At 40.0% G+C, this 26,823-nt stretch overlaps 3 protein-coding genes across 4 annotated transcripts; 1 reads left to right on the forward strand and 2 right to left on the reverse strand.

The window, feature by feature from the left end:
* Positions 1–695: 695 nt before the first annotated feature.
* On the reverse strand, positions 696–4,675 carry LOC133532407 (uncharacterized). The gene is made up of 2 exons (XM_061871055.1): positions 1,695–4,675; positions 696–890 (listed from the first exon to the last, which is right to left on the reverse strand). The coding sequence occupies exon 1, from the start codon at positions 4,640–4,642 to the stop codon at positions 1,754–1,756; it is 2,889 nt and encodes a 962-aa protein (XP_061727039.1). The 5' UTR covers positions 4,643–4,675; the 3' UTR covers positions 696–890; positions 1,695–1,753.
* A 15-nt stretch (positions 4,676–4,690) lies between these two features.
* Positions 4,691–9,584, reverse strand: LOC133532425 (uncharacterized). Of its 2 annotated transcripts, none has more exons than XM_061871089.1 (2): positions 9,029–9,584; positions 4,691–8,933 (listed from the first exon to the last, which is right to left on the reverse strand). In XM_061871089.1, exon 2 carries the CDS (start codon positions 7,441–7,443, stop codon positions 6,025–6,027), a length of 1,419 nt encoding a protein of 472 aa, XP_061727073.1. In that variant the 5' UTR covers positions 7,444–8,933; positions 9,029–9,584; the 3' UTR covers positions 4,691–6,024. The 2 variants fall into 2 exon arrangements, with proteins under 2 accessions (XP_061727073.1, XP_061727074.1); XM_061871090.1 differs by having other exon boundaries at positions 4,691–7,418; positions 8,834–9,584.
* A 1,970-nt stretch (positions 9,585–11,554) lies between these two features.
* Positions 11,555–26,325, forward strand: LOC133532428 (mitochondrial ribosome-associated GTPase 2). The gene is made up of 8 exons (XM_061871095.1): positions 11,555–11,960; positions 13,897–14,023; positions 16,262–16,389; positions 16,764–16,842; positions 19,239–19,346; positions 21,482–21,568; positions 24,254–24,399; positions 25,400–26,325. Exons 1-8 carry the CDS (start codon positions 11,691–11,693, stop codon positions 25,556–25,558), a joined length of 1,104 nt encoding a protein of 367 aa, XP_061727079.1. The 5' UTR covers positions 11,555–11,690; the 3' UTR covers positions 25,559–26,325.
* Positions 26,326–26,823: the final 498 nt, after the last annotated feature.

The raw sequence follows: 26,823 nt of genomic DNA on the forward strand, positions 1-26,823 counted from the left end.
ACAATTTTGCCATTATACTAACGACGAAGGTTATGTTATCTTTTCAGTCAACTAAACTTTCACCGTTTTGACACTTTTGACAGCAATGAATCCAATGAGCGACCGAAATAAACTGGGCGTGGGCGCTAATGAACTAAGTGTTTCCGAACCTAGGGTCTATTTTAATGGCTTCTATGTATTTGCATTTTCAATTGTGTTTTTGTTTTTTTTTCTCACTTTGTACGCATGTGTGTGTGCGTCAGTGTGAGTTTTTTTATTTTTATTTACTTTGTAATTACTTGTGAGTTCCTGTAATTGGCTCTCTGTATTAATCTTGTTGTCCTATTGTAAGTTTAAAGCTGTTGGTTCTCCTGAACATAAATAAATAAATAACTTTATAATTTCGTTTGACCACAAACAACTTTTGCAAGTCAATATTGCCAGGAAAGTAGGGGATTCCCTTGCGTTTCTAATACTTTCATTTCGTGGTTTGTTACGGCTATGGAAGGTGGAGGTAAGGAATGAAATCTCTATGCACCAAAGTGTCATCAAAAAACCTTAAATAGGTGGCGCTACAATACCTAGAATACTTGAAAAATAAATCAAATCATAGGCAGCACACTTCACTCCGTCAATAACGCCTAGGTTCTTAGCTACTCAAGCGCTATGTGGCCGCCTCTCCCCTAGCCGCCTACGGTATATAAATGAGACCGTAAAGAGGGGAAAGGCGGCAACTTATTTATATGTTGTGTGGGGGGAATCTTTTGGGGTATAGAATGCATCGCATACATACCTTCATATCCCATAAGGGACTCTTCATCTTCACTCTCTCTGCACCTCAACTCCTGGGCCAGAGGAGCCTTAATCTGCTTCGCTTATCTTAAGGCGGCTGAATGTATGACACCCGAGATCTGTGGGTAAAATTGCTCTATGAACATGGTATTCTCCAAACCATTAACCTCCACACATAAATCTATATATCTTACTAGTGAGCCCCATCTTACCCGGCCGGATGTAGGTTACATAATGCCAACTACCTAAGTAGCTGTATAGTCAAGGGGGCGTACCGCAGCCGAAGCTGCCCCTTGCGTGCTGATAAAGGAGTAACTAGCGGCCGAAGCCACCTTACTCCTACACGGGGATAAAGGAGAACCTAGCAGCCGAAGCCACAGAACTCCTAACGCCTTTCTCTGGTTTCAAGGGGGCGTACCACAGCCGAAGCTGCCCCTTGCGTGCTGATAAAGGAGTAACTAGCGGCCGAAGCCACCTTACTCCTACACGGGGATAAAGGAGAACCTAGCAGCCGAAGCCACAGAACTCCTAACGCCTTTCTCTATAGTAGCCGCCCCCCTTACGGGGAGCATCTAGCAGCTAAACCTGCCATTCTCTTACACATTGATATAGGAGGATCTGCGGCCGAAGCCGCAGACTCCTACACAATCATAAGTCCCTAGTCCGCCTTACCTAAGATGGGCTCCCAATAGCTTCCACGTCAAGGTCACGTGGCAAGCTCGAACCAGAAAGGAATAAAGGAGATAATCGCACAGAGAAACCATACCACTACTGCGGGCTTTCACCAAGTAAATAAAATACTTAGCTTTAGATGATTCCGGACAGCTGTAGGCTTCCTCACTTTATATCACATTTTATAGAACTAGCGCGTTTCGCGCCATACTGAATCTAGCTTCACCAACTTACTACGTTGGTTAACTTACCACAGTTCCACATAGAGGGCGCTGTTCGGTGTTGCCGCAGGTGAATTAGTATTGTGGCATCAGATTTTCGCGTCCGTCGCGACACTCCCCAACACAGGCAGGAATAGGGCGACTAGATTGCTGGTCCATTCTTTGATCTTCTCAAGGGCTCGAAGAGCTGCGGCTCTCTTAGGTCTTGACTCGTTGCCTAGCGTAACCTCCTCCAGGTTGTGTGATTCTGGCTTAGTGTGCTCGTAAGATTCGAGGTCGACGACCGCGAACGGTTCTGGTTCGGACATAGACTTAGGCTTAGGCTCGTTTGACTCACTATACATAGGCTCTAGGATTCGTTGAGAGGAACTCCTTCCCTCTACTGGCGAGGCATAAGGTTGTACTTCTTCTTCTGGCTTATCTCTGACTGCTTGCGTGCATCTTTGCTCAGAAAGAGACTCGGATTCGGCAACATCGTTGACGGAATCCACCGTCATGTCATCTCTGCGTGACGAACGGGGTAGATTAGGAAGTTGCAGAGGTTCTTCTGCGCTTTCGTCGTAAGATGATGTTTGTTTACACTGTTCTTCTCCATCTTCGATCTCTAACGGGTAGAGATGCGCGATAGATCTTGTATACTCTGTATCTCCTACTCGTACCGTGGCAACCCTACATAAACCGTCGGCGCCTTTTCTTAAAGATACTATTTTCCCAACTTTCCAATTGACTCTGTTCTTCGTGTCACCTTTGATCTGCACGATTTGACCTATCTTTGGAGCCAACTTGGATATTACCCTAGGTTCTTTAGGATGGTGGGAATATCTTTCTCTCAAATTTAGGAGATACCGGTTCTCGAACATCTCTTTAAATTCTCTTAGAATTATCTGTGCTTTCTTCCAACCTTTAATTAAATTGTCTTTAGTCACCGTTCCTTGTGACGTAGTAGGATCCTTTCCTGACGTTTCCATAATGATACATTTTCCCATGGTAAGAAAATCTGAAGGTTTTAATACATGATCAGGCTCCGAGTCCACGTAAGTTAAAGGTCTTGTGTTAAGAACCGCTTCTATTTCTTTAACCACTGTAACCAGCTGGCTGTCATTCAATAAATGTTTCTGTAAAGTTTTCTTAATACAGTTCTTAACCAATCCGACTAATCTCTCGTAGAATCCTCCATGCCATGGTGCTAACTGTGGTATAAATTTCCATTTTATTTCTTTATCTACGCAGTATGGATTCTGAAGAATCTCCGAGAGTAACTTAAAGTGAGCTGCGTTGTCAGAGGTTATCAAGATAGGCACGCCTCTTGCTGAAATCATCCTGCGTAAGGCCAATAAACCTTCTTCCGCTGTTAGGTCCTTTACAACTTCTAGGTGAATGGCTCTTACAGCCAAACATGTATATAGGCTAATCCACCTTTTGCAATTGCCATTCCCATTGTTAACTAGAAGTGGTCCCAGGTAGTCGGTACCAACGTATGTAAATGGAGAACTATAGTTGACTCTCTCTTTCGGTAAAGCAGGAGTTTCCGGTAGTCTATATGGCCCTCCGTCATGTCTCATACATTCAGGGCATTTCTTCAGGATCCTTTGAACTTGGCTTCTTCCTTGTGGAATCCAGTATGTTTCCCTTATCTTGTCTAACGTGTGACTCACTCCAACATGTTTATTTTCTTGATGAGTCTTTATTATAATTTCGTTGGTGAAATCTGAATTTTTTGGAATAAGTATAGGATAGCGTTTGTCAAATGACCAGTTTGTGTGTTTCATACGACCTTTGCACCTCAGTAACTCATCTATATCTTTAAATATGCCTAAATTCAAACTTAAACTAGTTACTTTTCCCTCTACTTCTAGAGGAAAATACTCTGATTGAATTTCTTTCAATTTTTGAAACTTATTGTCTGGCATCTGACCATTCTCTTGATTTATTATCTCTTTTGCAGTTGTGCCATCTTCCGTTTCCACCGGGTTGACATTAGGTATATCTGGATCATCTATTTCCATCAGTTCTTCATCTTCTTGGATCCCAAGACCCTCCCCAGTCAAGAGAGAACTGGTGGGTCCACTGCCGGATGTAGTTGGCCACGTCTTCGGATCTTCTACTATAAATTGTGGACCACTCAGCCATTTCTCCCCGTCCTCTCTCGAACAGGTGGGTCTGGTGCCTACGTCTGCTGGATTTAGGTCTGTTGGAAGGTATCTGATTTCCAGATCTTTATTTGTTCTGATCTCTTCTATCCTCCTGGCAACGAAAGGTGGTAATAGTTTGTCAGATTTACACCATTCTATGACTATCTGGCTGTCGGTCCATAAGACTTGCCTTGCTATCTTCTGCTGGAAGAATTTAAGAACGAACTTTATCAATCTACTGCCAATCAGTACTCCTAATAGTTCAAGACGGGGTATCTTGAGACTCTCCTGATCTTTACTTGGTATTAAACGGGATTTACCAATGATGAAGCTTTTCCCCGAGCCGCAAACTAAAAAGACTGATGCTGCATAAGCCTGTAGGGAGGCGTCAGTGAAACAGTGTAGTTGGTAGCCTTTTCCCACTGGTGTCTTCATGTAGCATCTGTTCACTGACACTTCCCTAATGGCTTCTAAGTTCTGTCTGATGACGTTCCACTCTTCTGTTAGTTCGCTTGACAATGGCGAGTCCCACGACACTCCAGCCTTCCAGAGTCCTTGTAGAAAGAGTTTAGATGATAGAGTATAGGGCACGGCATAACCACATGGATCATAGATTGATGCAATAGTCTTCAGTATTCCTCTTTTTGTGACTGCTTCCTCTTGCAAGTTAGGTTTCAACTGAAGAGTATCTTTCTTAATGTCCCATTCTAAACCAAGTACCTTTACTTTATCTTCTTTACATGTATCAGAAACTTTCTTCATAAATTCTCGAGAATTTGAGCTCCAATCCCTGAGTGACATTGAAATATCTTGAAAAGATCCTTTTAGATTTCTGTAGAGCTCCATCGCTTCATCTGTAGTGCTGGAACCCGAAACAAAGTTGTCCACATATATGTCATTTGCTTTTAGTCTGACTTGTTGATGTTCCGCACTAGACAGGTGGTGTTTGATTGTTGCATTAAGCAAAAACGGTGACGAAATGACGCCAAATGGAACTCTACAAAACCTAAGGTGTAATAGGTTGTCTTGAGATATCGGTTTAGAGGTATCTTTGAGCCACAGGAATCTGGTTACGTCACGATCCTTTTCGTGTAACGCCATCTGTAAGAACGCCTTTTCAATATCCGAGGTTAGTCCTATCTGATGAGTTCTAAATTTAATGAGTAAACCTGTGAGGTCTTCTAACATGAGTGGTCCTCTGTATAAACATTCGTTCAGACTCTTGGTGTCTTTGCTGCTCTTGGAGCTAGCATCATAAACTATTCTCATAGGTTTCCCTCGATGGCATACTCCATGGAAGGGTAGGTAGTGAACTACGTTATCCGTTGACGTTCTTGAAGCAAGTACAACTTCTATTATACCTTTATCTAATTGTTGTTTAAACGTATCATCGTATGATAACAACGTGCCTTGATCCATACGCTTCAATAAGCTTGATAAGCGACCAAAAGCCATTCCATAATTATTGGGTAAGTCCGGTGGGTAAGTTATCCACGGCCAGCTTACCGTGTAACGATTATTTAATTTTAGAGTGGTATTATTAAAATACTTGATTGCTTCTTCTTCTCTAGTTGCTTTCGGTGAATCACTAATACCTATACATTCTAGTTCCCAGAGGCTCTTTATGTCTCCATCACAAAGGGGTGGGTCAGGTTGATGAAGCTTCGTTTCTATACAAGTCTGAGCGTAAGTCACTACATAGGGCTCGTCACTAAGCTGTGGTTCTGTTCTACCACTTATTATCCAACCAAGGGCAGAATCAACCAGGAACAGGTTACTACCCAATTGTATTTTCTTCTCGTAAATTAGGTTGAAGTAGTACTCGTTTCCAACCAGAATCTGCACCTGTCCGCTTAGCGAGCCGTCATCCGCTAGTATATATGACTCCGGTAAGTCCTTCAACTTGACAGTGGGTATGTATCCTCTTGAAATACGTTCAACGCAGTTGGCTTGTATAACTATCTTCTTATTTGTCCTTGACAGCAATTGTAAAGTAACTATTGGACTATGTATTTCTTTAGGAGGATCTTCACCGAAGGTAAATATAGTTAAATGACTTTCCTCTTCAATGGGAAGCTTCAATTCCTTGGCAGTTTGAAATGTGACATAGGAGCGCTGAGAGCCTGGATCTAAAAGAAGTCTATATTTATATTGTTTATTTTTATCATCTAGGGGGTTAGCCCTAACAACAGAAGTTTGAAGAGTAGTGAATCCCTTTCCTAGAACCGTCAGGACTGTTTCTTCATTGCAGTATTCTTCTGAAAATTTAAATGGCATAAAGCTCTGTTATGCGGTGTCTCACTACAGCAAATGCTACACTTACGTTTGTTCTTGCAGTCTTTTATAAAGTGGCCTAACTTCAAACACATGAAGCATTTCTTTCCAAGTCGTTTCTTTCTTTCTGCTAAGGTAGTAGCTTCAGAGCACTTATCATTGTAATGATCACCTTTGCAAAAGATGCATGTCCACGCTGTTCTCCCCTTCGAAGAGCCCTGCTGAGGTTCTGGTTGATCCTTGTTAGAAGTCGGAGTTTGTTTTGGTCTGTTCCATTTATTGGGTTTATTAATACTATCAAACTTATTCTTCCTTTCCGGTCTTCTATCAAAACCTCCTTGAGGATTTTGTTTCTTAGGGGGACCTTGCTGCTGTTTGGGTTGATATGCGCTTCTTGCACGTTTCACATTTATATGTAGAGTTCCGACTGTACTATCTTCTGCTTCATGCGTGCGTTTTCTTCCTGAAATCCTTTCAGCATCCTCTTTTGCGGTAATAATTCTATCTAATTGGTTCCTGATTTCTTGTATAGAATCATCATTAACCTTCAGCTTAATTTCGTAAACTAGATCGGGTGGAAATTTCTCCAGCAACATAAAACGAAGATGATTGTGATTGATGTTTTCACCTAATGATTCCAAAATTTTGAGATTTCGTTCAACTTCGTTGAATGTCTTTCTACAGTCTTCAGCGGTGCTTTTGGCCATCTTAACCTTATATAGTGTTGCATAATGCGCGTCAATGAGATGAGAGGTCTTGCCGAAACGCTCCTTTAGGATCGATATGGCTATTCTATAATTAGCATTAGTAGTTGACAGACCATCTATGGCTTTCTTGGCATCTCCCGTCACCGAGGCTTTAAGATAGGAGAGCTTGTCAACATCAGGCAGATTTCTTGAATCAATGTTGCTCTTGAAGGAGTCCCAGAACTCACACCAAAAGAGCACGTCTCCACTATACACCGGCAGCTGAAGTTTAGGGAGTCGGCACGAGGCATTCGCTTCCGGAGGTTTCTCTGTAGCGTTGCTTTTCAAAGTTATTTGATCGATCTTCACTTTAAGTTCAGCCAAAGTCTCCTCTGCTTGAAGTTGCAATCCACTCAGTAAACATATTTCATCAGAAGCAGGTGTCGAAGCCAAGCGAAAGTACTCCATCAAGTCGTTGTCAAGTCTTTTCAGAGATGCATCTAATTTACTGTAAGTAATTTGAGCCTGCCCTAAGTTCTCTGAATTAATGGTAACAGGAATAACTTCTATGTCTGTGGTGAGTTTGTCGTTAATGAGCCTAAGCCTTCTTAAAAGCAAATCGTCCATTATGTTGTTTGTGTAAGCTCTTTTCTTGTTTAATCCTGTAACGTATAGAAATAAACCCATTTAACCTAAAGTCCTATTTATTTGCTTATGTTTGAAATGATTACGCTTGTAGATTTAATTAATACTGCCTTGCAGTAACTATGTTTCATACTACTTTAGGTTGTTTAATTTTAAATTATTTTATTTATTCTTTATTTTAATGATCTCAAAATATTGAAATCTAAATTTAACTAATGATCTCTAAAATCCTTTCAAATTTGAAACCAAAAAAGAATAAAAATCAAAGTCAATTAAATTACATGAATGAAACCATTGACCCAATTATAATCCGATGTTTCATTTAAATATCATGAGAGGGAGTAAAACAAGGGTGGAAGGCAACATAACATACACACCTACATATAAATGTGTCTAGTTTTATCTTTATAACTTATAGGTTACACCAATACAAGCGTCATCGACGTCAGTAAGTGATGTTGACGTTTATACACTGTTGCCACAACACAACCTCTAATGTTGGTGTCTCTGATTCAAGCTCACTCGTAGCACAACGAAAATTAATACTTTATTTCCATTTCACTTGTTTTATTGATCTATTTAATGATTATTTTAATTTTATTTCACTTGTTTGGTTTATTTATTTAGTAATGATTTTAATTTTATTTCACTTGCTTGGTTTATTTATTTAGTAATCATTTTAATTTTATTTATTAGAACACTTCAAAGAATCACTTATCTAATGAGTCTAATTGCACATAAAAGTCACCACAATAAATCTGGAAAGAAGATGTTAACTTATATATACACACATACACACCACAATTGCTTTCGTATACTATAATCATGGACTTCAATATGGAATGCATGTAAAATAAATCAGGTATAAGTTCCCTTTAGGCCTATATACATAATATTGTATATAATTATACTTCTTACTTAACGTTTACTTACTCAACTAAATCCTTGTACATACGCCGTAAATCAATTCACAAAGAAATAAATTGTCTTTCTTAGTTTAAATAAGGTAGCGTAATAATACCAAACTATCTAACTAGGGAACCCGAGATAACATTCCAGAAGGCCTATAGTAAGCTTGGAAAATTACTAAGGTTCGCCTCTTGTTTGGAAAATTCTAGATATTTCTAAAACTGAGTCGTACTAATATGAGCCGTGTTACCTAAACAATAGGGTTGACTCTTGTCTACGGTCGTCCCCAACTATCAACTTCTAGAAAGTGAAATTATTTCAATAAAGTAGGAGACGAAATCGACTCATAATTCATACATACGGAAGGATACTTAGTTAAAAACGGATTCCTTTTCTTGTTAGAAACCCAAATGATCATGGCCGCCATGCTGTCGGATCGCTTGCTATGAAATAATTTTCGTCGCGCGCATTTGTTTTACAGAATAGAGCTCTGTCACTGTGAAGTAAATGTTTAAAAACTTACCGAGAAATAGTCTAGTCCGATAGCAGGTCTAATCAGGGGGGTTTTCGTCAAATCCGAGTTGTCTTGTCCGGTGTGGTTGGCGGCGGCGAGTTCACTGTACCTATGAAGTAAATACGTAGTTTTTCACAATCTTGCCTATCTACACGCTTATCCCTTTGTTGGTGCCCTTTAAATTATAATATTCTCAATATTTACCAGCATAATTTGAGGAACCTTCCCGGGGAACTCGCGTCTGCTTGGAGATCTTCCGCCAACGATTCAAAATGGTGGAACGTTCGCTTTGCAACAGTCAGTGTTGCCAAAGTCAACTCAAACCCCATAAATTTCGATAAATATGAAATGAATTTAGGGCCTTTAACAAATTTCTTTCTTCTTTATGTTGATTCCGTATAAATGATTGCATCCTTGTGTTCTTAAAACTACTTAAGTTCTAAAGTATAACGTAAATATAAAAGGTAAAATGTAGAGTGCTTACTCATACAAACTCTTATCTACTACACGTACGTTTCTTATAAGATGCTTATTAGTTATTCTGACTCGCATACGTTTACTTATTATAATCATATTAAATCCACAACTCTAACAACTAATGTATAATAAAATAAAGTAAATCTTCTACTTATATCTAAGTACGCTTTGCTATGACGTACCTACTGAAGCGTCTTATTGGAAATTGGTTATCGTATAACTTTTCTATGTTGAATCAGCTTAGCGACATAATTTTTCTTTCTTCTTTAATTTTCTTGAGAATCCCGATAATCCGCACATTTTCCGCGATTTGGTGGATAATCTTCCTAGTGTGGCAACACCTGCCATCTTGTTCTAGGCGGTTCGCGCCGCCTATTTTTCCGGTTACGTTGGTAACTCGAAGGCATTATTACACAATAGTGTATCACTTAATTTAAAGTAATAAATATCATAATTGATAAATATAGACAAATGCACCAATCCCTTTTTTATTCATCTTTGTTTATTCTTTTACTAATTTGCGACTCCATTCTAATTGGAAAATAAAATACATCCATTATGAAAATGTCGTGTGACTGCTTCCGGTCACCGCGATGTAATTTCTTCATGTTGGCTCCGTACAATGTTGATGTTCTGCCGTTCACGTATATAAAAACATGACTTATTAACTCAAAATATCTTCAATTGATGAATATTAATGCCAGCCTCTTTATTTAAACAAGCCTAAATTAATATCGAACCAGATGTAATAAGAAAACACTTTAAAATGTATACATAAAATATAAAACCTCGCAGTATTCGCTACTGTTAGCGCCATCTATGATTTCCGATAGTAAACATATATGCCTATAGTGAAGATGTATGCTTTGCATTCTTTATATTATTTATTCTCAAAAAAGCCTTGGTTCTTTAACTGCTGAATCCCAGCATTAACCACCATTGTGGCCGCCTCTCCCCTAGCCGCCTACGGTATATAAATGAGACCGTAAAGAGGGGAAAGGCGGCAACTTATTTATATGTTGTGTGGGGGGAATCTTTTGGGGTATAGAATGCATCGCATACATACCTTCATATCCCATAAGGGACTCTTCATCTTCACTCTCTCTGCACCTCAACTCCTGGGCCAGAGGAGCCTTAATCTGCTTCGCTTATCTTAAGGCGGCTGAATGTATGACACCCGAGATCTGTGGGTAAAATTGCTCTATGAACATGGTATTCTCCAAACCATTAACCTCCACACATAAATCTATATATCTTACTAGTGAGCCCCATCTTACCCGGCCGGATGTAGGTTACATAATGCCAACTACCTAAGTAGCTGTATAGTCAAGGGGGCGTACCGCAGCCGAAGCTGCCCCTTGCGTGCTGATAAAGGAGTAACTAGCGGCCGAAGCCACCTTACTCCTACACGGGGATAAAGGAGAACCTAGCAGCCGAAGCCACAGAACTCCTAACGCCTTTCTCTGGTTTCAAGGGGGCGTACCACAGCCGAAGCTGCCCCTTGCGTGCTGATAAAGGAGTAACTAGCGGCCGAAGCCACCTTACTCCTACACGGGGATAAAGGAGAACCTAGCAGCCGAAGCCACAGAACTCCTAACGCCTTTCTCTATAGTAGCCGCCCCCCTTACGGGGAGCATCTAGCAGCTAAACCTGCCATTCTCTTACACATTGATATAGGAGGATCTGCGGCCGAAGCCGCAGACTCCTACACAATCATAAGTCCCTAGTCCGCCTTACCTAAGATGGGCTCCCAATAGCTTCCACGTCAAGGTCACGTGGCAAGCTCGAACCAGAAAGGAATAAAGGAGATAATCGCACAGAGAAACCATACCACTACTGCGGGCTTTCACCAAGTAAATAAAATACTTAGCTTTAGATGATTCCGGACAGCTGTAGGCTTCCTCACTTTATATCACATTTTATAGAACTAGCGCGTTTCGCGCCATACTGAATCTAGCTTCACCAACTTACTACGTTGGTTAACTTACCACAGTTCCACATAGAGGGCGCTGTTCGGTGTTGCCGCAGGTGAATTAGTATTGTGGCATCAGATTTTCGCGTCCGTCGCGACACGCTACTCTGGAGAGATTTGAAACTATTATTTATAGCTGACAGCTGGACACCTTTGCAACAGTTCTACCATATGAGATTTCATTCCTTTTAATTCCACACTCCATACTTACGGCGTTGTCGGCTAATTAATGGCAACACTGGCCCTCAAGACCATACAAAGAAAAAAAAAACCTGTGGTTCTCGGTTATGTCATGTGCATGTGTCACTATCATTTTACATCTTAAGGAATTTCTAAACGCAAACTGTCACATTAGACAATTTAAAAAAACAATGACATAACCTCAAAACAAAGTAAAATTTGTTTAATAAACTAAAAATGAGGCTTATAAACTTGCTGAAATCCCTAAAAATCACAACTATAACTCCAAAAAGACTGTATTCTCAAGAGTTCATCCCTAAAGCATTACGTAGTTTAAAAGGAAAGTCGACTAGAAATACTGTGCAGTTTTATGTAGATTCCTTCAGAGTTAGGGCTGTGGGTGGGAATGGGGGGGACGGGTGCATATCGTTCCTGAGCGCGTGGTGTAAGGAGCATGCGGGGCCGGATGGGGGTGACGGGGGTCACGGGGGACATGTCATTTTTCAGGTTAGTTTTTTCCCAGGAACCGCTGACTGCCAATTTCGAAATTCTATTACTTCCGGTCCATCTCTAGTGAGGGCTCCTCTACACGATGGCCCAGCGTAGACCAGTCTAAGGAACGCAGCTATGCGGTGAAATGAGTTAGCGATATCACTTGCTCCCTCTATATAATGCGTCCCTAGGACTGGCCTACGCTGGGCCATCGTGTAGAGGAGCCATGATACAGATAGACCAGGGCTGCCAGTACATAAATCTTGATTATACAGTCCAACGTCAAAAATTATACGAAATTCGATTGCATTATACGAAAACGATTATACCCGACTTTTTTAATGCTTACTTCAAAAACCGACTTGTATTTAGTAAGTAGTCACTAAAATCTATTAATAAGCAGCGCCGAAACACAGCACAATAAAGTAAAACACATCTCACATATTCACAAACACCCATCATATAGAACACCCAACCATTCAAATGGTGAGTCTAAAGAGAAAAACAACTGAAACCGTCACCGTATCGTACTATCAAGTTGGCAATCCATCTTTGTTAATCCCGGGTTGAAATAGAAATGCGACATAACCATTTGTGTTCTTTCGTATCCAATTATACTGAACGACTACCTATACGTGATAGATACGATAATCAGTCCGATTATACGAAATTCGTATCGAATTATACGATCTGGCAGCCCTGAGATAGACCCAGTAATACTCTGTTTTACTCTTGAATGCATACTTCATCATTGTGTGACAATGGACAACTAATGCACCAAGAATAAGTCAGTTGATATTAAATATTATGGAGCAATCTTAAACAAACATATATTGCCATAAAAATTAGAAGACATAAATGGAAATGGGCTGGCCATATCATCCGAGGCACAGATAAATGGAGCACCCAATGGTACCCAAGAGAGGGAGAGAGAGGAGTAAAGAGACCTCTAATGAGATGGGATGATGACATTGCGCAGGTAGCTGGCCGTACCTGGAGCAGAGTGGCAATAGATCGGAGAGAGTGGAGAAGGTTGGAGGAGGCCTTTGCCGAAGGGCAAGCAGGCAAAGAATACAAAAGATGGGAGATAATAGAGAGATAGTAGTACTGTTCTTTGTCCTGTAAATAAAGGCTATTTTATTTTATTTTTTATTTTTATTTTTATTAATCTTAAACAAAATAAAAAAATTAGACAACCATATTATATTTACTACTTGTGCATGATAACTGTATGATTACTGGATACAGGCCATATCAGTTGTTATAACTGCTTACTTATTAAATAATAATAATAAATTATAAATCAACCTATACCCACAATAAGCTCAATAAGGCTTATGTTGAGGATACTAGACGACGATATATACAATAAATAGATAGATATAGATAAATACTTATATATGTAGAAAACATTAATAACTCAGTAGGGCTAAGAATGCTAAGATGGTCAGTTTTTTATCATCTATCATCATGCCTGTCACGTTCCAACAAGTGTGTAAGTGCAAAAGTGATGCATGACATGACAAGTGATAAAAACGCGGCCATGATACCGCCGCAGTAACAAATACTGTGATAAACACACAAATAAATGCTGATACTATTCCCGGATGCTCCTCTCCGGCTTTGTAGGCTGAACATTGACATATATATAAGGATGGGCCTTACAGGCAATAAGAATGGGGCCAGTACAGCGGTGTCACGCACACAAATTCGAGCCGTTAATATGTTGATGAGTTTGCATCATACGCATGATTGGTCGCAACTAGTTGCATTGACTGCACAATTGGCTCGAATTCGTGAGTGACACTGCTGAACTAGCACCATTCTTAGTGTCCGTAAGGCATGTCCTTACATTATATGTGAATGAGGCAGAGTCACTACTGACTATTCATTGATTTATGAAATTGCCTCGTTCTGTGTGGACCCGCTTGATGAAATGGTTGACTTTCAGGCTACCCATACTGTAAAGAGTTTGAACCATGTGAAGGCAGTGACGCAGGCGCAGCACGGGGCACGTGGGGACAACAAGGACCGACATGGGAAGAATGCTTCGCATGTTGTGGTGCCCGTGCCGCTGGGTAAGATTGTTTTATTATAAACCAGGGGGCCTACCGCGAAAACCGAAATTCGCAAATTGAGGGGATCTTACTCTTTTACTCTTACTAAGACGTCATTAGAGTGACAAAGAAAAATGCCCGCAATTAACGTCGGTTTTCGCGGTTATAGCTCAGGGATGTTACAATTGTCTCATTCTTCACACACTGAAAGAAATGTTTGCATAACTGTAACAAACATTTTGGTTACTGTTTACACAAAAATTGGGACTTGCGAACTATGTGTTATATGTTACAAAACCGTGTTTGGCTATCAGTGTTCAGTGGCTGGGTATACACTACAAAATAAGTTTTGTAAATTTATGCAAAGTTTATTTTCTTATAACCGTAGTTTAGTTATTTAGTAAAGTTACAAAACCAGTTCGGCTATTTATTTTTTTCAGTGCATCCGCGAATGCAAATCGGAATGTCCAGGATGCGAATGTCCGAATGTGAATACATGTCAGGGAATATGAAGTTGTTATCTTCATTACTAATTAGACAAAAATCTGTTAGTACATAAAACCTCCCCGACATTCACGATATAATCAACAAGAGAACTATCAGCCGCGAGACCCGAGGTCACAGCCTAAGAATTGTTCGCACTCCCACTACTACTAAAGCTGCATATCATTCTTTGTCCAACCGTGTCGTGGCGGCTTGGAACCGTTTACCGGATAGTGTTGTGACTGCTCCCTCGGTCAATGTTTTTAAAAACAGATTGGACAAGTGGCTTTTAAACAATAAGTTAGACTGATGTTACTTAGTGATGTGATACGACTTTACAAACTTTGAACTGTATAATACAGGACACTGTGTGACATAGGCTCATCAGCTAAATAGCTGCTCGCCTATAATTATATAATAATAACGAACAACTATCGGAAATATATCCTGAAGGACGGTACGGTCGACATTTGTCGGGCATGCCGCCGTCCCGGAGAGTCACTCAGGCATATAATTTCCGGTTGTTCTCATCTTGCTAACGGCGAGTACTTGCACAGACATAATCTCGTAGCCAGGATTATTCACCAGCAACTTGCTCTTCTATACGGCCTTGTGGACCGCGAAGTACCGTACTACAAGTACTCACCTGCGCCAGTTCTCGAAAATGGTCGTGCCACGCTCTATTGGGATCGATCTATTATCACTGACAGGACTATTGTAGCCAATAAACCTGACATCGTGATAATAGATCGATCGCAACGCCGGGCCGTGCTCGTCGACATCACCATCCCCCATGATGAGAATCTCGTGAAAGCCGAGAAGGACAAGTCCAGTAAGTACCTAGACTTGGCTCACGAGATAACCGCCATGTGGGATGTTGATTCGACGATCATTGTCCCGATAGTCGTTTCAGCGAATGGTCTCATAGCGAAGAGTCTCGACCAACACCTTGAGAGTCTCGCTAGGTGGTTGGATCAAGGGTCAGATGCAGAAGGCGGTGATCTTGGACACGACGCGGATAGTCCGCCGGTTCCTCTCTCTGCGGCCCTGACCACCGGCAGCTTGGGCCCTGCCCCGCTGCTGGCGGCACCCTAGGTTAGGTTTTTTATAATGTGTTTATATGTATTTTGTATTATTTTTGTATGATTTGTTGTATTTTACTTTTATATTCATATTATAAAATGCCTAATCTAAGACACAAGATAAATAAAGAGATAATAATAATAAAACATATGTTAACTTAGAACGGGATGTTATAAAGTATTGAGTAATGCATTACTTCAAAACACGCACTGCCCATGCACGAGTCGACGAGAGCGATTGGCGCGGGCGGGACAGGCGCACATTCGCATTCGAACATTCGCTTCATTTGTTGCGAATGCAAATCGCGAGGAGAATGATTAAAATGATATGAATATTCGTGACGTCCCTATTATAAACTGAAAGAAGAAAAAGTGACCAACCCTCCAGTGGCTGAGGCCGGGATTAGGCGGCCGGAAGACCTAGAGTTCAGTGTTACCCGCATAAGGTGAAGATGCTGGATAATTTCCCGCTTTGGTCAATGGAGGTCATGGTCGCTTTCTTTAGTATACTTAATTTATTTCTATTCAACAAACTGTTTCACAGTTATATTTTTTTTAATAAAAAAAAAGTGCTCTAGTTGTGTTTATAATGCTCACAATAAATTATTTTTTTGTTTTCCATACAACCTCCTAATAGGTACCACGTAACACACTGTTAAGAATTGTTAGTGTATAATTAAATTATTTATTTCAGGGACTATTATCCGGGACCAATCAGGAACCGTCGTGGGGGACCTGAGCGTAGAGGGCACGTTGTTTGTGGCGGCGCGGGGCGGCGCCGGCGGCCGCGGGAATAGATTCTTTCTCACAGACACCGCACAGGTACATACTAGTCACAAAATTTAAAATTATTTATTATTTATTTATTTATCACATGTTCAAAAACATATTTTACAGTACACATAGTACTACTTTTCCGCACCAGTGCGATAATTAGCACGTTACGTCACTATGCCGAAAACTTAAAGGGCCATATGTACAGAAAAATGTTGTACGATACATGTGAGAATAGGCAATTCGCAACTCGTGTCGATTTAAAACACTCCCTTCGGTCGTGTTTTAATTTATCGCAACTCGTTACGAGTTTCCTATTTTTCGCACTTGTATCGTAAATAACTATTACTATATTATTAATTGTTGAGCCATTTACCTTATCAAAAATGTCATTTTTGACAAAAAAATATTGTGTGTCACAGGCGCCGGATATAGCGGAGCTCGGAGCTATCGGAGAGACCAACGTTTACATGCTCGAAGTGCGCTCTATGGCGCATATTGGTATATATATATATTTTTTTAAATTTATTTAGAACACAAACAGTCACATATTTTTTTTTTAGTTTATTTCACAAATCACAATATACAATGTACCTATAATTAAAGTTTCGCCAAACTGTAAAACAGTTTGTTGGCGATGCGCTCCAACTAAACTAAAACAATATATACAAATGGATTTGAAGTACAATGTAGAGTACTTAACATACTTAAGAATCATAGACCTGGAGGTTCATTATTAAGTACATAATGTTAACATACATGCTAACAGCATAAAGAAAATGAAATCCTGAGCCAATACTTAAATTCTATTATTATTTATTTATTTCACAAATTAACAAAATATTTCAATAATAATATTTTCCGTAAATGGAACAAAAAGAAACTTATACATAACATTACAACATATAACATTACATTTTTTGTTTTTAAATCTAAAAGTCACATACACAATTTTTATACACACACACAAGTAAATTATTAAAAACTAAAGAAAACCACCTTAAAATAAAATAAAAAACTTAAAAATAAAATTAATTATACGCTTAGCCTAAAATAACCCCCCCTGCATTGCACCTGGCCCAAAGGTCCCCATAATGCCTGCAGCATTCCCCCGCTGAACTGCTATGGAGACCTGTTGGACCAAGTACGACCCAGAACGAGGATCACCACCCCTGTCCCGCAAACGCCGGCCTAATTCCCTAAATAATTGGCGGGCTTCCATACCCCACGGCCCCGCGGTCTCTACAGCCACCGGCACAAAGTCGTACGCCGATGCCAGTGTGGAGTATTTAGCGTGTTTCTGCTTAGCAGCAGCCTCTGCCGCTGCACCAGCACGACGCACGGTTTGCCCCAAATGGGATGCAGCGAAGGTGCTCACGCAAAACACAAAAGAAACACACACAAAAGGCAACGCCCTCTCCGCCACGGCACCAACGTCAGGCCGTCCGGCCTCTTCCCATCCGTGCGGCTGAGACCCGGTGGCTCCAAAACACAGGGCACGTTCGCACAAACCATGGCCCTCCGCACAATCTCATTGATAGAGTGGTGCCTCGAAAATCGACCAGCGCATCGCCGACAACTCAGGCCATGATGTCCGCTCTCCGCCACCCATGCCCCGCAGCTACAGCCTATTTCCGTAAATTGAAATGTAGAATGTCAATGAGAACTTGCGACCGGTACCGCCGTGACTCGGGTCGCTTAGGGGTCGCGTCTGTCGGGATTGCTGAAATTGGTCCGATCCCAACCCTGTGCACTGGAGGCCATGATCCCTTTTCCATATCTATATGACATCTACAGGGTATTTATTTAGTCGCTTGCAATAATTTACGGGCTCAATATATCAGGGATCGGAACCGGTTTTTTGCAAAAACATCGAAATAACCATATATTTCGGTTTATTTTATACTCTAAATGTAGGACTCAGTTGTGCTTTCAGATAACGACTTCGTATTATTAGATTGCCTAATTAGAAATGAAGTAATTAACAAAGAACGAAAAAATACCGTTTTCGTTCCCATACAAAAAATACCGGTTTCCGATCCCTGCAATATATAGGTCATACTGAGCTAGTTTTTCTATGGGACCAACCTCGAAATCGCGAAAAAAAATTACTTTCCCATAAAAAATGTCAAGGTCAGACAGCCAAAATGTATGAAACAGCCAATTTTTTTTCGCCATTTCGGGGTAGGTCCCATAGTAAAAGTTGCTCATTATGACCTATACATTCATTCACCCCGTAAATTATTACAGGTGACTAAATAAACATCTTGTGATTCAGTTAATAAATTATGTAGTAGTGTTTCTACTTAAAATAAGACTAAATATTTTTTTATGAAATACATTTACGATTACGCGCACGATAGGCGTGGCGTTCGAAGTGTTATTAACAAAGCTCGGAAACCGGTTAAATTTCCAAACCGTTATCATGTTCTTGGCGCAAAACCTTTTAATTTTAGTTTCGTTCGTAAAACCGTTATTTTCAAACCGATTTTTAGAACATTTACATAAAGTTCTTGTCAGATTAACCGGTTTAGAACAATAAAACCGGTTTCTTTCTATGTCGGTGTCTTTGTTTACGCAGCACGCCATCAGGCCGGCCGGTCGCTCATCGAATAAACCGGTTTATTTAGGTTACAATAAAGTTCTTAACACGTTCGCGTTCTTATGAAAGTTTGGAGTAAAACCACAATAAACCCGTATTTACCGTTATTTCGTTTTTTATTTATTTATTGGGTGTGTTCTATGTATGTATATATTATATATATCGCGTACTTATTGAGCTTACTGTGGTACTACTGGTACTTAGTCAATTTGTGTAATAATGTCCTATAATATTTATTTTTGAGTCTTGGTTAATAAATAGATAGGTTGAATTGAACAGTTGATGCGTCCCGCAGGGTTGCTGGGGTTCCCGAACGCGGGCAAGAGCACGCTGCTGCGCGCCCTGACGCGCGCGCGCCCCACCGTGGCGCCCTACCCCTTCACCACGCTGCGCCCTCACATTGGTAACTACACTGCATAACCGAAAAATAACGGTACCTTTATATAACGGTATGACATCATACCGGTTTAATCCGAACTTAGGTAGCCGAATAAATTTACTTCGTTACCGAAAAAAACGGCATACCGTTATTTTTTCGGGTACTTTGCTTTCATAATAGCTTTCATATCAGCTTAGGCGTCGTTGCCAAGCCGCCCGCGCCTTTCGCCTGCTTGGTTCCTATTGGATGAAGCTGTCTATGTAAGTGTAAGCCCTTTTGATTTTATTTAATACTATCAGTTTGGCTATAGTAACGCTTAAGGTAAATACCGGTACCGTTATTTTAAAACGGTAGCGATACTTTCATATCGGAGTCGCGTGGCCTAGCCGGTATAATGTATGTATGTATGTATAAACTCTTTATTGTACAAAAGACAAAATATAAATATGGAACAGGATAAGCAGTACAAAGGCGAACTGTATCGATATCGTAATTTTATACCGCTACCATACCGTTATACCGTAACTATAACTAGTTCCCCATCATGCTCAGAGGCGGCGCCAGGCGTGGGCGACGTGGCCCACCGCCTACAACCTCGCGGTCCGTGGGCCTCGCGCCTAAGTATATGTCGGACACAACGAAAAAATGTTCGTTATTTCTTACCCCACCAGAGGGCCTCGCTAAATGTACCTTGCCCTCATAAAATTTTGGTCTTTTCCCGCCACTGATCATGCTAATACTGACCCGACTAAGCGAAAGATTCCAAAATTGAACCACGGGTGAAGCGATTTGAGTGTTGTAAGGGCTTTAGGCATGAGGGTTAAACGGTTCAATAACGCCTTCAGGGGGTTGTTGGGGCTGCCCTGGCGCTGCAGCGCGTCGGGAATGTTCGCCGCGCGGAGAACAGACTGCTTGCAAGCCGTGCTGCGCAAGCGGCTGGCGTCCCTGTGCGCGGGGCAGCACCAACACTCTCCTGAAGGTGCCCTATCCTCAGACATTGGATGTCTTTACATGTGCAGTCTAATTGTAATTATATTTTCTAACACACCTAACATAATATGGATGTAATTTGTCCGAAATAAATGCTTTCATTTCATTTCATACTCAAACTTTGCTACCGAGTGCAAAACTATTTTGTACACCACACTAACGCGAAATACCAACAATACAAATCAAATCCAAGTGAATGCTATTAAATATTTATCATTCAAAATCACTATAAATAAATTCTACCAGTCAGGATGAGGAAGAAACACAAAACTAGCATCAACTTTGTCACTCTTGTGGATAAAATACATTTTTAGGTTTATGTACCCAAAGGGTACAACGGGACCCTATAACTAAGACTCTGTTGTCCGTCCGTCTGTCACCAGGCTGTATCTCATGAACAGAGATCGGACAAATTTGCGTCATTGCTCGCAATAATGTGGACATGACTCCAAAATTAATCAAATATGTAATCATTTAATTAATTTCTTAATTGACTTTAATTTCTTAATTGACTTTGTTTAGTTTATCCCGATTTTGAGGTTATCGCCCACAACTTAGAACAGAAAATAAACTCTGAATTATACTGGAATAATAATATTCCTATAAAACTACTTAAGTTTGCCCCATTAACATCAGTGGAGTGCGAGCGGAGTTTTTCAGCACTTAAGTATATTTTTGATGTAAAAAGAAATAGACTGACGCAGAAAATTTGGAAAAAATACTGATTATTTTCTTTAATAAATCTATACTTTAACAAACTTTTGTATTTATTGACTAGGAATTAAAATTTAAGTCAAGTAAGAAATTAATTAAATGATTACATATTTGATTAATTTTGGAGTCATGTCCACATTATTGCGAGCAATGACGCAAATTTGTCCGATCTCTGCTCATGAACCGTGATAGCTAAACAGTTGAAATTTTCACAGATGATATATTTCTATTGGCGCTATAACAGATATAAAAGTACGGAACCCTCGGTGGATGAATCCGACTTGCACTTTTGAGGTTTTTTTCTTATCAGTTTTTGACGAATAAAATGTGAAAATAAAAAAATCTGAAATGACAGTCAAAGCCTTATTGTACTTGATTTCCTTGTTCGATATGTTCCTTACTAAGTTGAATACAAGCCGTATCGTGAAGTCTATTATATTATTTTTTTCTTCCAGGAATGGTCCCATATGACGATTACGAGCAGGTGGCGATAGCGGACCTGCCGGGTTTGATTCCCGGCTCACACAAAAATTATGGCTTAGGTAAACAACAAACATACCTGATTTAGGCTCAGGGGCGTCGCCAGCTATGGGCTAAAGTTGCCTCCAGAATCAGGCGAATTAAATTGTCAAGTCAATGTGCACAAATGAGTTTGACGACCGGTCTGGCCTAGTGGGTAGTGACCCTGCCTATGAAGCTGATGGTCCCGGGTTCAAATCCTGGTAAAACCATATATTTGTGTGATGAACACAGATATTTGTTTCTGAGTCATGGGTGTTTTCTATGTATTTAAGTATTTATAATTATATATTATATATGTCGTTGTCTAGGTACCACACAAGCCTTATTGAGCTTACTGTGGGACTTAGTCAATTTGTGTAATAATGTGTTATAATATTTATTTATTTATAAAATGATACCACAGTTTGGCCAGTGCTGTTCATACCGATATTTTCAAAAGAGTTTGAATAAGAGAAAATCTCGAGAATTCACCGCTAGGGGCGCTACTGTTGCGCGGTCAGTTCAAATGAAACTTTACAAAAAAATTACAATCTTCGTTGGTATATCGAAAATTGTGCAATTTTATAGTTGTAGTTGTAGTTGCTTGTAGTTAGACCTGACAAGAATAATATGTATTTTTGTGTTATTTCATGGTAATAGAGACAAGGATATTGGATACATATACCGGGTGTTTCCTGTACAGTCAGCGTCATATACTCTGTAGCAGTCAAAGTGGCCAAATAGTTCGGTACACCGTACTAAATATATGGTGTACCGAACTATTTGGCTACTTTGGTTGCTACAAAGTATTTGACGCTGACTGTACCTGTAGCACGAGCAAATAATCAAACCATATAAATTGTACCCTCAAACGATGTAACTTTTGACTATTAACTTTATAAAAATATGTGACCGCGGCCGGCAAAACGTCCCACTTTGTTGTTTGCCATAAGGACGCGTTATCAGGTTATTCGTATAAAGATACACTTATAGGTATTTGACGACCGGTTTGGCCTAGTGGGTAGTGACCCTGCCTACGAAGCTGATGGTCCCGGGTTCAAATCCTGGTAAGGGCATTTATTCGTGTGATGAGCATGGATATTTGTTCCTGAGTCATGGGTGTTTTCTATGTATTTAAGTATTTATAAATATTTATATATTATATATATCGTTGTCTAAGTACCCTCATCACAAGCCTTATTGAGCTTACTGTGGGACTAAGTCAATTTGTGTAATAATACAAGCAAATCTCGCCCATATGTCAAGCGACAAAGTGGAACGTTTTGCCGGCCGTCGTCGCATAAAATCTTTAGATTTTCTCTTTTTCATACAAATTAAATATTATTTTCAATGTACTCTGTCATCAGTGTGTTAGACGTTGCTGGTCACGTTTTAAAAATTACAACATTTGCAATACATCACGTCTTAGAATAAACTTTAAAGTGAAATAAAAACATATGTTTTTTTAGTTGCTGAACAAATCTATTACTCCTGTAACAGGAAACACCGGGTATTGTAATATAAAAAATATTTTAGGTCAAAATACAAATGAAGCCCAGACGGGGCAATTTTTCACACAATCTGATTAATTTCTCAGTAACATTGTGCGATGTGAACGCAAAAATTAAATCTTCTCCGTGATCCCTATTGCTTCGATTGTTTTTTTTTTATACTACGTCGGTGGAAAACAAGCATACGGCCCGCCTGATGGTAAGCAGTCTCCGTAGCCTATGTACGCCTGCAACTCCAGAGGAGTTACATGCGCGTTGTCGACCCTAAACCCGCCCCCTCTCATTGAGCTCTGGCAACCTTACTCACCGGCAGGAACACAACACTATGAGTAGGGTCTAGTGTTATTTGGCTGCTGTTTTCTGTAAGGTTGGGCTCTGCTCTAGATCTGGAATGACATCCACTGGCTGTGCCCTACCACACAAAGCCAATGTGTAAAAACCAGTCCCTAAAATGGATATTCAAGTTGACAATTAGATCCGCATTTAAATATGCATCAATTTCGTCTACCTAAAATAAAATCACCAATTTTAGATTTATGGCGACAACCAAGCTCTCTATATAGCAACACCGGGAAGGGAGACGGCATTCGTACTATTTCCCCTCTGCCGAAGCATAGGTACAACTGTACCTATGGCGGTGTATGGTGTGACTCCGTACACAAAAAGAGATCGAGGTGTGCAAGATTTGTATTTACGTGTGTCATTTTCTATGTATTTGTGTCGTCATTACAGATTGGATTTTGTGTGTAGTGAGTGAGAAGTGCGACTGTGTGCACGTTTCCCCCCGCAAAAAATGGCAGAATGATTTGTTCGGTAAGATATCGCTTGGGCTCCTCCCTTCCGACGTGTCGGAAGCCGGTGTTGCTCGAAGGCACCTCCTGTTTTGATCGGTAACGTCACAATCTTACAATCGAATCAACCACTTTTCTCGTGACGTTCGTAAATCGAAATCGTTTGTGACCCCTTTTAATAATCGATATCATGTTATCGACGTTTACTTGTGACTATTTTTTCTTCGCTATTCCTGGTATCATTTTATCTGTCAATCTCATGTCAAGTTAGTTCGTCTGATTCTGGAGGCAAGTATAGGGGGGCGGGGGGCAGTTGCTATGGCCGATGGTAGCAATAAGGCTATATGAGAAAGGAGACTATAAGCAATACATTTTTTTATATATTTCACCAACTGTAACATGATAATATTTCTTTCTGTGACAGGAATCCAGTTTCTCCAGCACGCAGAGCGCTGCCGTGGACTCATTTATCTCCTGGACGCTACCGACGCGCCTCTAGAGCAGCTGGAGCACCTCACACACGAACTGTCTCATTACAGTGGCGAGCTAGCGAACCGACGGAGTTGTATAGTAAGTTATACAAACAGAACCACTTTATGGGAATTCATTCATAAGTGGGTAGTTACTTTTGCAGTTTGATGAACATAGAACCGGATAGTATTGACACTTTTTTGACAGTCAAAATTGATCCTTATCACCGAGCAAGACAGTTGCTTTTCTCCAAAAGGGAGGATCTAACTAGAGGACTGTATCTCACTAGCAATATGAATGTATGTAGATATATATGTATATACTTACTTTATATATATCGTTGTCTAAGTACCCTCAACACAAGCCTTATTGAGCTTACTGTGGGACTTAGTCAATTTGTGTAATAATGTCCTATAATATTTATTTATTTATACTTTATTGTAAATAGAAATAAAAACACGAAAAACAAAGTTACAGAGTAAATTAAATACAACAAAGGCGAACTTATTCCTGTATGGCATCTCTTCTAGTTAACCTTAGAGGAAATTAGTGTAACGATTAATGAATGACAAACAAAAACAAAAGTTTACAACCACTAAAATTACTGAAATGCAAGTTTTGAATACACATTGATACAAATATACATAATAAATAGAAATATAACCATAAATAATGCATACACTCTACTCTCTCGACTCTAGAATACAATGAACCCGGGTACGTCCTTAAACTACGTCCAAAAGAGAGGTATGGGCATTGTGAATGTCATCTCGCTTTGTGTGGTAGGGCACAGCCAGTGGATGTCATTCCAGATCTAGAGCAGAGCCCAACTGGGGAAGTACCTCCACCTTACAGAAAACAGCAGCCAAATAACACTAGACCCTACTCATAGTGTTGTGTTCCTGCCGGTAAGTAAGGTTGCCAGAGCTCAACGAGGGGGGAGCGGGTTTAGGGTCGGCAACGCGCATGTAACTCCTCTGGAGTTGCAGGCGTACATAGGCTACAGAGACTGCTGACCGTCAGGCGGGCCGTATGCTTGTTTGCCACCGACGTAGTATAAAAAAAAAATGAAATTAAAATGTTCTACCTTTATTTCTAGGTGCTGAACAAAATAGACCTACCAGCAGGACGCGCGGCCTTCGAGGCCATCAGTAAAGAACGAGAGGTGCTCGGCATCTCCGCGAAGACTGGGCTTGGGCTGCAGCGGCTGCTGGCGGCTGTTAGACAGATGTATGACAGCGGGAGTACTGAGACATAACAAGAATAGATTTATTCTATTTTTGAAGTGAAAACTTCTTTAGCGGCGCTGTGCACTTTTCGGGATGGGGAAAAAATTTTGAACTTGCGACAGGTCACGTGACCGACAGATTTGTCAGATTGAAAATTTTTAAGATGGTCACGTGACGTTGTTGAAATTATGGATGGAAGTTGATTTTTCTGAGAGATAAACTTTTTAATGTTAAATAATTGTAATAGTTCAGAAGTGTTACATTTTTAATGTAATATAAATTGTCATTGTGTACGATAGCGCAATAAATGAATATTGTATTTTACCACATAAATTATAGTACTTTTATACTGATAATTAAAGCAATTCGTGCAAAATTATTCCCAAAATATCAAAAAAGCACAACGTTAATTTTCAAGTTTTCACTTCTGCCGGCACTCCCGGAGTGCAACCAGGCGTTTTTTTTATTAAGAAGATACGTAGTCCCCATTTTCCTCTATAAATCGAAAATTTTAAAGGTGTCCAAAGGGGTTAGCTATGGTATGGGGGTTTGGCTATACATCAAACTGTGAGATAATATTTTCTATAATGGTAATGTCCAGAAAGGAAAATGGGACTAAGTTCGTATGGAAATTTCTACAAAGAGCTCCACAGACATTGTAACAAGTTGCATACGATTTTCGATAATTGCCAATTAAGTAATAACGAATTCAATTGCTTCATCAACGTTTGACGTTAGGCCCTTATTTGTGACGTTTCTTATATTTGTAAATAAATTAGTTAAGTACTCGTAGTATTGTAGTTGTTTTATTTTTTATTTTAACAGTTTTCAGCAAGAGATAAGATTTTTATTCTTGAGAGTCAGAATGGCGGGTGTACAGATTTTTATTCGTGAGAGTCAGAATGGCGGGTGTACCTAAATAAAAATAAATGAAAAGCATACCATATTTTTGTACCTAATTTGTACTATTTAGTACCTCCGTTTAAAAAAATTGTACCTCACGGTACACAAAGTTATCATCAAAAAACAATACACCCGCCATCCTGACAGTCAGAATGGCGGGTGTACTTTATTACGCTATGTTCCCGTGGTTATTGATAAATTCTAAAAAAAGCCAAATTTTTGTACCTTCACATTCAATTATAATATGAGCCATTTTATTTCTGGTTTCCAAGTTTTACTCATTTTATATTTTAGTACCTTTAATGTTTAACCCTTTTCCAGGCATAGTACGATTTATCGACCGCATACGCGTCATTAGAATTTCAACTTGAGCATTCCGATTTAAGGTTCA

Source organism: Cydia pomonella, chromosome 27 (genome assembly GCF_033807575.1).
Source record: "Cydia pomonella isolate Wapato2018A chromosome 27, ilCydPomo1, whole genome shotgun sequence".
NCBI classification, from domain to species: domain Eukaryota; kingdom Metazoa; phylum Arthropoda; class Insecta; order Lepidoptera; family Tortricidae; genus Cydia; species Cydia pomonella.